The sequence below is a fragment of the Calliopsis andreniformis genome, chromosome 3 (assembly GCF_051401765.1).
Source record: "Calliopsis andreniformis isolate RMS-2024a chromosome 3, iyCalAndr_principal, whole genome shotgun sequence".
NCBI classification, from domain to species: Eukaryota; Metazoa; Arthropoda; class Insecta; order Hymenoptera; family Andrenidae; genus Calliopsis; species Calliopsis andreniformis.
Window position 1 is genome coordinate 4,586,192 of NC_135064.1, and position 16,833 is coordinate 4,603,024.

Sequence of the window (16,833 nt, forward strand, 5' to 3'; positions counted from 1 at the left end):
AGGTTGGTTATCATAAAATCGCCAGATGATCCTAAGAGGATCCACAGATTACACAGGACCCGTCTTGACAACGTTTACACCTTTTCTAAAACTTCATTATCTTAACATTCTTTCTTATTAATTTCAAAATTCTTCCTACACACTTTGTTTCACTAAACCTAAGTTTACGAACACCATCAATTTCCCCCACGCTTGCCTAAGATTCTTCAGTGACATAAATTCTCCATAACGAAGAAAACTACTTAAGCCTAAAGCCCTGTGCTTTCCAATCTTCCACGTTTACCTTCACACTGTCAACATTTCTGGAAACTAGCGATCACGAGTTCGTTTGCATTGAATCTAAATATTGTCTATTTGAAATCCTGCAACCGTTCTTTCACCTCCATGAGTTATCTTATCATCTGGTGGTTCACGCAAAACAGATCTATGCTCGATGAATCCTTGATACTTTACACCCTGTTCGCAGCGTGATCCCACCAGATATTCCGCGGCTGTTGCTCGTAGATATCCGCAGTGATTTTTCCCCGATCCGAGCGGTATTTATGGGTGACGCCGCGAAGAGTTATCCGTGTCTGGCGGACTTTATTTCCACTTTTCCAGCGTACTGTTCGAGAATGTCAAGCAAAATGATACGATAGACTTCACTTAACTTCCATGGATCGTTTAACCTTCAGACACGCATTGGTTCACTCAACGACCTATCACTACTATTTCGTTATCTCTCATTTAAACTACGAACGCACAGTAAAGGTTTCCAAACTACAAATTCTTCACAACACTTACGGAATCACATTTCTGACTTCTGAAAGCAACACTATTCAGAAGATTCATTTTCCTCGAGGTTAGACTTCAATCACACAACGAGGAACGCCCAAAGTTTCATTCTCAAAGTAGATTGAACTTTTACCGCGCCTACGGCGCGTTGCTCGAGGAGACACCGTGGACACCGGTCCGATCGCATACACATTATTCAGCGCTTTCAAATATTGGCAGCTTCGGTGCCGTTTTGGAAAGTAACCACTATGAATCGCTTTCACGTTGGCCAATCAACCGCCCAGTCCTAATAAGCCGCGACTAATCTAAACGATTGTCATTATTTCACCCAACTAGTTTCACTTCTAAGTCTCCCTGCAAGGCTATCCACTAAGCCAAACCCTAAACCCAATTCTTGCCTCTTCGATCACGATCTATCGATCTTTCGAGATTGAAGGTTACACTAGAACTCTGCACATTTCCTTTTCATCGATTTTACGCGCAAGATAAAAGTCGAATTCAAATCGGATACACTTTCGAACCGAAGTGATTCTTCGATTCGCTTAAGCGCAAAGATTTCTAGGTTTTAGGTTGATTCGAAGGACGCCACGGCACGTGCGCGATTCGAACGGCGAATTTCGTGACTAAAGACACGAGTAGAGCGACAGAGGCCTCGATCGCGATCGATGAACTACGGGGAAGACGGGGGGGTACACGGGAAATACGAACGCGGAAGCACGGACTTCTCGGACGGATGGGTCGCCGACTAGTCACCACCCACAACTCGCCAGTGACTGATTCCACCATAGCCGCATAATGTGCCGCTGTGCTATACCCCGCTAAGGACTATCACTTCTCCCACCAGAGAGCCACGGAGAACACAGCCACCGGTGTAAAGCATGACTTTTAAACCGGGCTGAGGATGCATCACGTTCGCCTTGTGCACGGTCTTCGCGCTCGCGAGGACGACGATCTTTCTGAAACTGAGCTCGTCTATTCAGGTACACCAAGTGGAGTGCTGCTAAGGGTGGAACGATCAATGAGGGTAGAATCTTTTTTACTTATGACTTCTAGAAATGGGTAAAAATTGCTTCTTATAATGATATCTAAGCGTTCAAAATCTGAATTTGATCAATAAATGTTTTAAAGTATTGTAAGTCTCTTATAAATTATTGTTATGGATTTCAAAACTCTGATTCTAATTTCTTTGTCTTTAGTCTGATCTTATAAAATGTTGTTAATTGTCTCTTCCAAAATTACTCTAAATTGTCAATAGTCCAATTAAGATAATAATTATTTAGAAAGTATGCAAAGTGAAAAATTTTAAATAGTGTAGGTACTTAAACGATTTTAACTGATGTCTATTAATATAAATTTTGTTTTAAAATCAAAAATGAGTGTACATAAATCGATACATGTGATGCTTTTAAAATATATTTAAAAATTGTTACGACAGAAATTAGCGTTTGCATATTTAATCTGGTGAACTAAAGACAATATAGTTTCATTGTCCGAAAACAATTACACAACTTTGATTTCCTTGTTTCATCCGACTGTTGATGCACGTGGAAAATAACTGAATTTACTCTAGAGTTTAAAATCTTTATATTAACTTTAAAAGAGATCCATTTGTTTCTAGAGAAAGAAAACTGTTACACAGTTTTCTTTTTGTTTTCTCTCATGAATTTTTTTGTTGCCTCCAGTAATAAATTTTATAGTAATAGTTGAACAAGATATAATAAATTTTAGGTTTTAAATTAAACTTTAAATATATCTTTCTTTCTGAAATTTCATCAAATTTTTGAGGATATAATTTTAAAAGTATTTCTGTAACATTTCAATATTTTCTAAATGATTCCAGTACGGACTGTTTTGACATTCCAATTTTTGAGTCAAATTGAAGGAAAATTTGTATTTATTTTAAGCTTGGAAATATATACTTTTCATAAACTGAAATATGTATAACTAGAAACTAACGAGGATAACTGAAGGAAACAAGTTATTACTTTAGATTATTGTTACATAGTTATATTACATAATGGGTATTTACATAATTTGAGTTCTTTTCTTTTATATGTAATTGAAACTGTGTCCTCAAACTTGAGCTCATTACAATATCCAATTATCGTCTTTTGTTTTAAAGTAAGGTTTTTTACAGTAAGTCACTTAGCAGTTAAAATCTTCAGTTTCGTTATAAAACTTTCTTATTCATGGCTAATAACTAATTGTAAGTAAATAAAAAGAATAGTTAAGAACAAGTGACCCCATTATGTGTTTTGTATAGGGTATTTCTGTCAAATTAACGTGTAAATTCCCGTGTAATTTCTTCGAGCCAGGCGCTAAGGTTTTGTGCCGTCAGTAAAAGTATGCGTCGCTTACGATAACGAAATGTTTCGTGCCACGATGTCGCAATAGCTTGAGTTGGTGTAAAGGAATATTAGCGAGCATCGATGGCCCAGAAAGTGCCTACCGTTAAACCAAACACCGTAATATATTAATATAGGTAATACAGTATTTTTTCGAACCTTATTAATCAATAAAAATTAAACCTTGCTAACGTATAATACACACCGACAAAATTTAGAGGAATATATTTATGCGTCTTTTAAGTTTATATGATAAATTAACATTTAATAAAACAGAAATAGGAATTGAATATTTGACAAAGTTGAGGAATATTGCTCTTCAGTTATGTGTGAAAGAAATTATTTGCTAGAAATTTGCAACAGTAGATGATTTTGAATTTCACAAAGCATTAACTTAACTTGTTAATACTATCATTCATGTTATAAACTATGAAGGTTCTAAAATTCTGATCGTACAATTTGATGCAAGAAATATCATATAAATAATATACTGATGTAAATACGCTTAAAAATATGAAAGAGAGCATTGATGCATATGATGGCGTTGATAAAACAAATATTAGTTTCTCAAATACAATGGGCACTTAACAAAATTTACAGATTAATATTCAAATAATAAAAAAAGCAAGTTTCAGACATTTGGATTCTTCTAATACGCATCATCATTCTACAGATCTAGATTTTAATCATTTTTATTTGAAGCTTAATAGGAATAGAAATTGCAACTATATTACTTGTTAATTCTTTAACATATTAGATCAAAAACTATATATTTTATAAATAAATATTAACAATTATTAAACTTGATAAATTAAGAAATTCTATATGGTTTGTATCATCTACAGACCTTTTATTATTAAATAAATATTACATTTTGTAAAAAACTATTCTAATCAAATATTCAAATATAAAATGAAATAAATGCATGTGTAATAGTATATTCAAATAATATGAAATAATCAGAACATTTTATAAAAGTACTTACCCAATGTGCGCCATGCCAGCAGTGCGCTTTTGGGTCATTCTGCTCGGATCACTCCCTGCAATAATTACAAAATGATATTTATGATACGTGCTCTACAATTTCTGAAAGTACTGTAAATTTTATAATATTATATGTTACGTAAGTTCACATAATTTCTAACAATACACTGAAACACTAAAACAAAAATAAAAGAAGTAATTGAGATATTTGATATCGAAATTATGTATATATTGCTAAACATATACAATATGCACAAATATGAATGCCTAAATGTTTATATACATAAACTTAAAGAAAATTGCCTAAATGTCTATATACATATACTTAAGAAAATTTAAAGAAATTTCTTTTACTTATGCTTACTTTTATGAATTAACTTTGTACACCACTTTAATTTTAAACAATCCCTTGCAGTTACATTTAATTATAATTCATAAAAACGACATTAATGTAACTAATTCTCAATAATTTCATGTATCGGAGCAATAAATTATATATAACTCTACGTGTGTATTGAGCAAAAAAAGAGATTATACACACTACAGAATAAAAAACAAAAGCTTTCAATCTAATAAGACAACACATTTGCACGAAAAAAAGCGATATGTAATACAGAAAATTACTTGCATTTTATGATAGAAATGTGTCCCACTTAAGAGGAGAATCGCTGGTGCTTGAAAATCTGCGTAAGTATCGTTCCAGTTTCTCAAATTCGTGAAATGATTATCGTACACGAGTGAAAATAATTCATAGCGAAAATTTCGAATGAAATTTTCCTTCTTTATATTAATTGGCTTCGATGGGGAAACGTTTTCAATGTCAAATAGTTTCGATATTTACCTGGTATAGAATGGGCGATCGTAGATACAGTGAACATTCAGGTAAAATTTGTTCGTCACACGGTTAAACACAAGAAAACTGTAAAAGCTAGTGAAACTTTCACGCGAGCAGTTCGCGGCTAATACACCTTACTAACATCAAAACTGGGTGTTTACACTCAGCAGTCGCGCCATTTTGGAGTTTTTACTCTGAATTTTATTTTTTCCTCGAGCCTTCCGAGCATAAAAGTCGAAATTGGCTAACGTCCAACGCACTCTGCCGGATGATGCTATGAAATACTTCGTCACCAAATAAAAGGTGTTTCAGAAATCCCTACTCAATTTCACGAAACAGGGTCAACTTTTGAGGAGTAATTTCATGACACAGTCACGTATACATTTTTTTAAAAAACAAAAATATATACAATATATTTTAATTATTGTATCTTCTTTCTTATCCTTCTTCCTAAAATTTGTTTTATGATTCATTTTCTTATACCACTGTGAAAGTAGTAATGCAGAGTTTAATGCAGATAATACAAATATTGGCCTTTATTCAATACATGTATAATATTTATAAATTTGGAGACATCTTAACTTTTATCGAGTATTATTTCACCCCTTTCAATATTCGTTTCATGAACACAACAAATCATTATTCATATTACATATATTTTCAGTTATTGTATTTAAGAATAATACTCGAAAGCAGTTAATGACTATGAATGATACTCTTTAACGCTAATTGAGTTAATTGAAGGCGCAATTAATCGAAAAATATCTATTTAAATGTTAATTACTGCAAGATATGCAATTAAAGTGTGGCGAATTCTCATTTGCGAAGCACTTCAAGACTATGTTTGGGCGCCAACTTTAAACTGAATGATGTACATTCCTAAAAATGAAATATTTATTTAACAAATATACTTAAATTCTGGAAAAAATTTGTTTGATATAATGTTGATGCTAAATTTTCATCTTCAAATAAATAATATCGTTACACGTATATTAAAGAAATTTATACAATCAAGTAAAAGACTGACAACATAAGCTCCGAAAGAGATGTTGGTAGCGCCATCTGTGAACAATTTCATAGTATCATCGATCATGCGACTACAACATAGTACTGAAAGTTTATTGCAACTACCTGTCTCTGAAATTGCATTTAGAAACATATGTTACATGGACAAAACAAATCCTAATCGATACTATTTCATTTTACAAAATTATCTACTTTTTAGACTATAAGGTGTGAAACGATATCAATAAAATAATATTTCGCTAAATACACGTCATTTTCTTCCTATATTAGAACAAGATTGTTTCTCTTCAACAACCAGTACATTTTTATTCGGCTATTGCCTATATAGAGGTACCGTTAGGAAATAATTATTATTAAGACAGGGTTCATAAATCAATAGGAATAGATATTTCGATAAAAGCTATTGAATTCGAGTCGAATGTATCGCTTTCATGCGAACGGCGCCGATCGTAATTCGAAATGCGACGCCGTAGCGCCGGTATACCTGTATCTGGCCCTGTATCTACTACGCAACTTCCGCTAACTCGCTGCTGAGCAAAATGGACGCCTTTGTGTCTGTTTTCTTCGTATTCACACTATAAATACTGTTTTCCCCGCGATCTACCACCTTTGACATGGCGATGTTTACAAGGTGTCGCGAGATACGTGAGTGAAGATTGTGCGGTGCCGTCAAGTTAAACGCGTTCTTTGGTGGTCGATGTGAGAACGTGTCCAACCAAATAGGCCACAACCACGGATGACAATTGAGCGAATATCTTCACGACCGAAAAGTTTGGCGAACAGACTCGTCACAAACAGGGACCGTTGTTTTGACTAATGTGCGAGCATCTAAGGTTTTTGTGCATTGAAACGTTTGGGGATCTTGGATATCAGTTCGCCTCCCGCCAAAATCCCATTCACAGATCGGATTCTCCAGTATAAATAATCGTTGCGCGTAGCTGGGTAAGGCAATTGGCACGAAACTTTCATCGAAATTCGTTCTGTCTCACCGTTTGACACAGAAATGTTTCTATTAGCGTTGCTCACTGTGTCAATTCTATTATTTAACAGAAGTGGTTCAGCTCTGAGAAGTATTCAATACATAACATCATCCTAAGGCCATGTTATTATACATATGATGTTGGATGGTAGTAACCCAGCGACTGGAGGTAATAAGCTTTATCTAACTATGGTGCATTGTTGAATGTTGTGTGAACATATTTCAATAGAGTTATGTGAATTAGTGACACGAGCATGATTGTTGGAGAAAATATTGTTTGTAAAAGGAGAATGACATTTTGTTGACATCGCATACATTTAGCGTTCATTTTGTTGGTTATTTAGCTTCTGTTGTAACCGTACTTTTGCAAAGAAGTGTTATCGTTCATTTCATTCATATTATTGTAAAGAATGGCTCAACGAGCCATTAATATACATTTGCCATCATCTTGTAACAATAATTAGAATATAGCATATATATAACAAGAATAATAAGCAATTATTAATATAATTTCAGTGAATAAAACATTATATTTAAAGCAAAATTTATAAATAATATGATCTAATGAAAAGTAGACGTATATTATTATATAGTATTTGTAATGGTTGATTTAAAAAAGATTTTATTAAATTGATCTAACCTTTAAAAGAATTCATATTTTTTTAATATCTATTACATATAATTTTATCATTAACTATTTGTTTTATTTTATATTTACAATAATTTTTATTGTGCAACACAACATTTGTTTAATTTCCTAAATAGTACATAAATAATAAGGTAAATTTATGTGAAATTCATATTTTGTGAATACGTGTTATTAATTTGACATTACAATAGTTTTCATATCAATCTGTGAGTATGTATGCGTATGAATGAATTTTAGGTAAGAAATTGTTTTATTATAATTTGTATAGGAAGTCTTAGTACAAATAAATATTTAACCCTTTGCAGATGGCACATATTTTAAAAATACGTGTTCATATGTCACACTGTAGCGATATTTGCCCGTAAAGGGTTAATATATTTTGAATTAGAGTGTATAACGCAGAGTACATTTTTATCTTCATGATTTATGTTCCAAAACATGATTATTAGTAGATTGTCTGTTTATATGTTTAATATAATAAAGTAATTGATTAAAGTAATTGATAATTCAGTAACGCATTATTATGTTTCAGGACAAGACATTACAACTAACAATGGACCGATTGTTGGAGGATCCCCGGGCTTCATCAAAATTTGGTTGATACTTCCTTCTGCATCATGGGAACTTAAAAGAGACTTTGTTAAGTTCCCAGTATATGCCTTAGTGCTAGTGTTCTTTAACAAGCGTTAGATATAATTCTGTTCGACAGTGAAATTCGTCTGATATTGGAATGTCTTGAACATGCGAGTGGAAAAATTTTAATAATGATTTCTTTAAACATTTGTGAGAACATTGCATTTAGGTATGTTCGGTTAATTTATATTTATCGTATATTGTGAGCAGAACTTTTGTAATATGTCAGTGCAGTGTTTGTTACGTTGGATAATTCTATGAACCTCGGAGTACATGTAAGGACATTGGACCTAATTTTAATAATATTTTTTGTCCAGGCTGTAATGCCAGAACAAATCAAATTCAAGATGAACGGGGTTATACCGAGTGTGCCAATCACAACTCTCGCTGGTATTGCGAGTCTCACTGACTTGTTACCTGAAATGCCCCTCCCAACGCCGTTGCCTCAGACATTGACGAACAAGTCCCTTTTGTTTCATCCAAGAGTGGCAGAGGAAGCACAAATATTGTTAAGTGTTCGCAATGAGAACTTAGTGCCGCAATTAATATTATCTTTATCACAAACATCATCTGAACATATTGAATTGAAAGACAATTATGCGAATACGGAACAACCTTTGGAGACCGAGCAAAATACTCCAGAATTACTTAAGGCAATCTTGCAGATAAATCCTCATGTATTTAAGGGTCCTCAATATAATTCACCTCGAAACTGGGCCCAAGGTACACCTGTAATGCATGCCAATCAAACATCTGCAAATTGTGGACGGTTTTCTCCATCATACTCCAATTCTTCAGGATCAAGACAAACACCGCAAGGCAGTCCAGCACATCCTGCTGCTGCTAGGACAGTACTTCCCCCATCTGCTGGTATGAATCCCTTACCCAATATGACACCACAACCAAATATGTATTCTCCAGCACATATGAGTTCTCCTGGAACACCATTAACGAGTCTTGGCAATGTAACACCTCAACACCATAATATGGCTGGTATGACACCTCAACACAACATGCATATGGCATCTCCCATGCGAGTTAATATGCCTTTACAACAACATCAGACCATGAATATGCATCAAAATATGTATGGTCCTATGATGAATCAGCCAGTACATTCTTTAGGACCTCAGTTAATGGAATTAGAGAATACAGTGCAACAGTTTTTACTTGGTCCAGTCACAGGTCTTGTGACTCCTGATATTGATTTACCAATGGAGAATATTGAAGCAAAACAAAGTATGGATAATACAACACAACATTTATTATCAACACAAACTACATCTCACCCAAGCATGGATACTAGTGATACAGAGAATACTTTGAATATCGCTACAACACCAATGATGCAGCATCAACAAAACAACAATTCAGAAAAAGCAGTTAAAATGCCCGGTCCTATACAAGAAAAATTGAAGGAACCAGTTGTTATGTTAGATAGACTGTCTTTAGCAGATCAAGCTTTAATGCAAAAAAGTATAGCTGCCTTTGCGGAGAAATCGCCAAGTCGGGCTGCAAAAATGGGAATTTCACATCGTGAGGAAGTCAAGTCAGAGTCAGAAAGTGAAGAGGAGATTGGTAAGAACAATAAATATTTTAAAGCGCGTGCGAAAGAACGACAAGTTCAACGGGAAAAGGAAAAAGCGGAGAGGAAGAAAAGTGAAGATAGACGTAGACGAAGAAGAGTATTGGATGATGATGATGATGATGATGAAGACGAGGATAAAAAAGAAATGCTTACACCTTCGAAACCAAAAATAAGGAAGATAGAAAAGAAACTTGTTCCAGTTTTAGCTAAACTCAGTGTAGAAGAATTAATGGAAACCAATACATACCAACGTTTCAACACAACAATAGAAACGATATTTGAAAACACAGAAGATGTTGCAACTAATGCCGAGTTAGATGACGATGGTGATGTGCCTCCAGAATTATTAATTCCTAAATATCAGTTACATGATTTATGTACAGAAGCGGCCAAATTAAAAGCATTGGGAGCAATGGAATCCATTCCTGCGGACAGATTGGTTAGGTTATTGAATATTTTAGAGAAAAATATTCGAGATGGAGCTAAAGTATCCCCACTTGCCGATCCAGACGATGACGTTGACGAAAGTCGGCTATGGATGCAATTAGCTATGGAAAGAGTGCAACGTGCTGTAGATGCGTCTTTAATTGCATTGCATATTATGACATCTAGCAATATGCCAAAAATGGTTTATTTAGAGGATGTAATTGACAGAATAGTACTTTTTATGAAATTTCAGTTACAAAATACTATTTACCCCTCTTTCGATCCTGTTTATAAAATAGATACAAAAAACAAGACTGAAAATTATAATTCTAGTGGTCGTAAGAAAAGGGGTCATATGAAAGAGGTTCGCGAGAAAAGTATTCTTCAAGTTTATAATAAAATGCACGAATTAGTTGGTCTTCTCGCTGAATTATTAAATATACAGGTTTTAACAGATACGAGTGTTTTACACGCGTCTACTCTAGGCGTTGCACCATTTTTTGTTGAATCTGTTAGTGATCTTCAATTAAGTGCTTTAAAACTTGTCACAGTTATATTCACAAAATACGAGAAACATAGAAGATTGTTATTGGATGATATATTAGCATCTATAGCACGACTTCCGAGCAGCAAAAGAAGTTTAAGAACATATAGGTTAAATTCTGAGGATCATATACAAATGTTAACTGCATTGGTCTTACAACTTATTCAGTGTGTTGTTGTGTTGTCAGACAATATAGTTCCACAGCAAAAGAAACAGGATGAAGAAGAAAAGAAAGAGGAGAAGAAAATAAATTACGTTGATGCTGACGTTTTAATTATTAACAAATATGAAACGGCTACTAGAATAGCAGGAAATTTTTTAACAGTGTTCCTCAGTAAATGCGGTAGTAAAGGAGAAGAAATAGATTATAGGCCATTGTTTGAAAATTTTGTTCAAGATTTGTTAGCCACTGTTAACAAACCAGAATGGCCAGCAGCTGAATTGCTGTTGAGTTTACTTGGAAATTTGCTTGTGGGACATTTTTCGAACAAAAGCTCTGATATGGCTCTCAGAGTGGCATCCATCGATTACCTTGGTGTAGTTGCAGCCAGACTACGAAAAGATGCAGTGAGTTCCCAATGTAAATTATCCACCATTGATCAAATAATAAAAGATATAAGAATTGAACAGCAAAAAGACTCTGATTATGATCAAGTAAAAGATAAAGAAATTATGGGTTTAAGTGAAGATGAAGAAAGGACAGTTTTTTTACAGAAAGTACTTTTAGATTATTTGGCTGTAAATGGAACAAAGGATTCTGCTTTGGGATATGCTCGTCATTTTTATTTGGCACAATGGTATAGAGATTGTGCAGTAGAAAAATCTAAAGTTGGGCAGTTAAAAAATAGTCCAAGTAAAAAGATGCATAAAAAGAGAGTGAAAAAGAAAAATAAACATCATTCGAGTGACCAAGATTCTGAATCAGAACTTGATGAACCAGATGCGGATGAGAATGACAATAATGAACAGAAGAATTCAGAAGCTTACAGAATTATAGAAGAAAAGAAAAAATACATTGTAAGTAGAATAAGGCCATGTAGTACAGGAACAAAACCAGATATTCTCCAAACGTATATTGATTACAATTCTGCAGAACTTATATCGCAATATCTTGCCTCAAAGAGGCCATTCTCTCAAAGTTTTGATAGATATTTGAAACAAATTCTCCATGTTCTAACTGAGTCATCGATAGCAATCAGAACAAAAGCTATGAAATGTCTAACAATGATAGTTGAAGCTGATCCCAGCGTATTAGCAAGAGTGGATATGCAATTGGGTGTGAAACATTCGTTTTTAGATCATGCTACGTCCGTAAGAGAAGCAGCCGTTGACTTAGTAGGAAAGTTTGTACTAAGTAGGCCAGAATTAATAGATAAATATTACGATATGTTGTCGGCCAGGATTCTAGATACTGGCGTTAGCGTTCGAAAACGTGTCATCAAAATTTTGAAGGATATCTGTATGGAGTGTCCAGATTTTCCTAAGATACCGGAGATCTGCGTCAAGATGATCAGAAGAGTGAATGATGAGGAAGGCATTAGAAAATTAGTTATGGAGGTGTTTCAAAACATGTGGTTTACTCCCGTTAGAGAACGTCCTACTCTTGATTCTGAATCATTACTAAGAAAAGTCATGAATATAACGGACGTTGTAGCAGCTAGCAAAGATATGGGTCTTGAATGGTTTGAACAGCTGCTGGTAAGTTTGTTCAAGCCGAAGGAAGATAAAGATGATAGTACAAAGATGCAAACTGAACCTCCAAAGGCATTGTTGACAGCATGCAAGCAAATAGTAGATTGTTTAATAGAAAACGTTCTACGACTAGAAGAAACTAATTTAGAAGAATCTGAAAAATCCGAGAAAAAGGGTTCTTCACAAAGATTAGTCGCTTGCTTAACGACTTTGTATTTGTTTGCAAAAATACGACCGCAATTGCTGGTCAATCATGCAATTACCTTGCAGCCTTATCTGAGTTTAAAATGTCAGACTCAAGGCGATTATCAGATTATTAGCAGCGTCGCGCATACTTTAGAATTGGTCGTACCCTTAATGGAGCATCCTAGTGAAACTTTTTTAGCCCAACTGGAGGAGGATTCTGTAAAATTGATTTTGCAGCACGACAGATCGGTAGTAGCCAGTTGTTTGTCGTGCTTAGGCTCTATAGTTAACAACGTAACGAGGAATTTTAAATTAATACGAGACTGCTTTAAGAAATATTACGGACATTTGACCGAGTACAAATCCTTTTACGAGAAAGATCCTACCAATCCTATGCTTTTAAAGTATAGACCTTTTGTCAGAAGAGCATTGTTCACTGTCGGGTTGCTGTTACGACATTTTAATTTCACTGATGCTGAGGTAATCGAAGGCCTGGCGGAGAACATAAAGGATCAAGTATTCGAAACACTGAACTATTTCGTGCACCTCGACAACGACGATATTCGACATTTCACCTTGTCAGCCATCGGTTCTCTGTGTATACGTCATTACGAATTTATGTTACTGCCAGAACTGAAGGAATTATATCATCACCTGCTCACGTCTGAGAACGCTTTAGTTCATATGAGGATTCAAGTATTAAACAACGTTGAAGTATATTTACAGGAGGAGGACAAGAGGATGATCAAACAGGATATGGAATGGGCGAAGATGTCGAAACAGGAGAACCTAAAGGAGATGGGTGACGTTTCATCAGGAATGGCAAGCACGGTGATTCAGTTATACGTAAAAGAGATACTCGAGTCTTTTTTACATGCGAATGTAAGCGTTCGACACGCTGCGCTGAAGGTCATCCAACTGATCTTGGCACAAGGTTTGGTGCATCCTGTCCAAATTGTACCTTATTTGATTTGTATGAGCACAGATTGCGAGAAAGCGGTGAGTCATAGCGCGGACAAGCAGTTGCAAGATATCGAGAAGAAGTATCCAGGATTTATTCACATGAAGTCCCAATTAGGTATCAAATTGAGCTATCGACTGCAGAAAATTCTGCAAAACGACATCACAGTGAGGGGTATGCGAGTGAAGGAAGGCGAATTCCCAGGTGCATTGAATGGTTTTCTGTACACAATCCTGAGGAATACGAAACAACAGAGGCGGGCAATCGTACAATCCTTCTTGAAGCAATTCGACGAGTCCGCTAAGACGAGTTTATCACAGATGCTATACTTAGCCGATAATCTCGCTTATTTTACATATCAAGTGCAAGACGAGCCGCTGTTCATCATCCACCACATCGATATCATTATCTCCATGTCTGGCACAAACTTGCTACAGTCATTCAAGGAAGCGTTACTACCAAAGGAAGGCAGCAATCAGCACCAACAAATGCAGTCCCACGCGTCTGTAGGTCCTGACGGTCAACCACGACCGGATCAACTATTGACCGCCCTGGAAGACGAAGAAGACGACGAGGAGGATGAAGAGTCTCTCTTGATGAGACTGCCGGGTGACACAACGTTGCTTAGGGAGTACATCACCGCCAGCCAAGGTTTCTTGCTTCTACTAACCCTGAGGCAGCACCTGAAGGATTTATACGGGTTTTCTGACCAGAAAATCGGTCAGTACTCGCCGACGGAAGCCGCGAAGGTGTACGAGAAAGCAGTGAATCGAAAGAACAATTTATTGTTCAAACCAAAGGCTACACTGCAGAGACTGAGGGAGGGCGTGAGCAATGCGGAATTGGACGCGGAGGGCAGAAAGAAGTTGGTAAAGGAGTACCTGGACTTTAAGCAGTTAATGTTGAAGTTCGATCCGGAGGAGGGCGAGGAGGATGGTAACGATGGTGACACAAGCGGTAGTAAACAGGCAGCTGAGAACACGCCGTCCAAGATGCCTAATTCCGAGATGGATGGTAAGCTGATTGACAGTGGCGTTACGAATCAGTACCAGAGCAATGTGAACTCCACACACGAGCATCCGAACAATTCTATGAACTCGGTGATGGGCTCGGGACCCGTGCCATTGGTACCCATGGGTCAGATGCATGGGCACGCGCAGCCTGTGGCACCGCAGCAAACCCCAATGGCAACCCCGCGGGTGCCCAAGCTTACGATACACGCGCATGCGGAGTCGAAGGAACACCGCAAGCATCGCGCGCACAAAACGGATAAAGTAAAGAGGCACAAGAAAAAGAAGAGGAGAAGAATCTCCGATAGCAGCGAAAGCGGTGAGGACTATAGTGACCCGGATTTTCTCGTGTGAGTGCGGTGGTATCCGCGCATACTCTGTACATACATGTCTGATTACATATACGCTGCGTGTGGGTGTGCGTACGCGTGAGAGATTTGAGCTTCTCTGTTCTCGCGGAATCGGTCGTGTTGAGAAGAGAAAACAGTTGATCAGTTATCAGTGCCGGACGCTATCAATGTGTTGTAATTGTTAAACACATACACTAATAAGAGCCTCTATCCTGTGCGGAGGGTCGAGGCAAAGGACGCGAAACATTAGAAACTATGGAAGTAATGAAACTGTGTACAGAGAGGATGGTGGTGCTCTGCGTTGAGAATGTATGAGGGATGTCGCGAGTTGTGACTACGGAGAGAGTGATGCGAGAGAAATTTAAATACTGATCGCTCAGGCGATATTAGGATTATAATCTTGTTGGCTAGGACACACACTCACATTTACACATACACACGTACACATGTACACACAGTGGATGCGCGTCTACGACTTTTCTCGGTCCATAAGTATGTTCGAATCGTTGCGTGACTGGAGGAAGGAACTTGGTTCAGTTATGATCTCTATTTTAGTAATCGATACCACTTTTTATTTGTACCTCTTTTTTATTTGGTTCTCAATTCAAAGAAAATTAGTGATTCATAGTATGAACGCTGAAGGAATTGAATAAAAATCCACTCATAAAATCACAGATTTATAAAGTGTTTATGTATCCAGAAGATGTCGAACCAAGTTCCATACCGAGAGAAACCATCCGAGTATAATAGAGTTCACGCCAGAATGCGTTACGTTCGAACAAAGTTGTCTCTGTGTAAATAATATTGAATAATATAACAGCAAAATTGATACGAAAAATACAAAATCATTAGTTTTTATTTTTACGGGGTGAAACCAGCGAAATATTTGGAAGATAAGTAGATAATTGGACGTTCGTTTTGTATGGTTCGTACATGTTTAGTTTTTAAACGAAAGAGAAGGAATAATGATAAGAAGGTCCGAATATAACTTGGGGAAACGACGGACAAGTCAACCAAAAATTAACAGTTTAATGACATAGACGGATCCGTTTAGACTTGCTCCACAGCATGTATAATAAAGAGGTGTGTAGTTGAAAAAAAAGGAGAGGAAAAAAAATGAGTATGAAACACATTGCCTATGCATTACGAAGGAAAACGTTGTTTGTAATATCTGTACATACAAATTTCAAGTAAAGTAATCTTATTTTCTTACAAACTATATAGCGGTGACATTTACGGGAAGAATACTTAAGATTTTGTTGTAATATTAAGTATTTATTCAGAATTCATGTTGTCCCAATATAGTTTGCTTTACGCACTCGTCTTTGGTGTATTGAAAGAAAAGAAAAAAAGCAAAACTAAGAAAAAAGTATCGTTTTTATACAAGCTTAGGAGTAACAAAGAAGGGAAAAAAAATAATCGTAGCGAACTTTACCCTCGACGGAGGTGGGGGGAGGGGGCGAGTGAGACGAGGGGAAGAAACGAATCAGTAGACCTGCGAAATAAAAAAGACTCGCAATAATGTATAAACAAGCGTTTAAAAGAGAAGAAAATGGCAAACGGGAGGTTTTCAATGGATCAAACAGGTTTCAGTCATTTCGTTTCCTCCGTTTTCAGGTCACTTTGAAAAATACTATTAGATTTGACCGTTCAGGACCAGCTACAACTTAAAATCCAAGTAAAAAACTTTCTTTTTTTTTGAGATTCAAATGAACAGTTGTGATTCAGAGGTATCCTAAAATGATATAGGCGCTGATCATTTTATTTATTGCGGTAATTCATAATTTTTATACATCTATAGTTGCTATTTGGTGTGTTCGTTTCCTTAACGGTTAAGTCTATACATTAAAA

The 16,833-nt window shown here is 36.1% G+C and overlaps 2 protein-coding genes across 6 annotated transcripts in view; one reads left to right on the forward strand and one right to left on the reverse strand.

Moving 5' to 3' along the window:
- The window catches only part of Tgo (Aryl hydrocarbon receptor nuclear translocator homolog tgo), a 54,703-nt gene extending 49,572 nt beyond the window's left edge, over positions 1 to 5,131 (reverse strand). For 4 of the 5 annotated variants that reach the window (XM_076393341.1, XM_076393340.1, XM_076393339.1 and 1 more), the window contains exons 1-2: positions 4,945 to 5,131; positions 4,105 to 4,159 (exon numbers count right to left, since the gene is read on the reverse strand). In XM_076393341.1, coding sequence (XP_076249456.1) covers positions 4,105 to 4,159; positions 4,945 to 4,981 — 92 coding nt within the window. In that variant the 5' untranslated portion in view covers positions 4,982 to 5,131. Of the gene's footprint in view, positions 1 to 4,104; positions 4,160 to 4,731; positions 4,787 to 4,944 lie in introns of all 5 variants that reach the window. The other variant, XM_076393342.1, reaches the window with a different exon arrangement.
- Positions 5,132 to 6,552: 1,421 nt separating this feature from the next.
- Positions 6,553 to 16,833, forward strand: Nipped-b (Nipped-B cohesin loading factor). The gene is made up of 4 exons (XM_076392909.1): positions 6,553 to 6,906; positions 7,015 to 7,112; positions 8,125 to 8,394; positions 8,543 to 16,833. Exon 4 carries the CDS (start codon positions 8,549 to 8,551, stop codon positions 14,984 to 14,986), a length of 6,438 nt encoding a protein of 2,145 aa, XP_076249024.1. The 5' UTR covers positions 6,553 to 6,906; positions 7,015 to 7,112; positions 8,125 to 8,394; positions 8,543 to 8,548; the 3' UTR covers positions 14,987 to 16,833.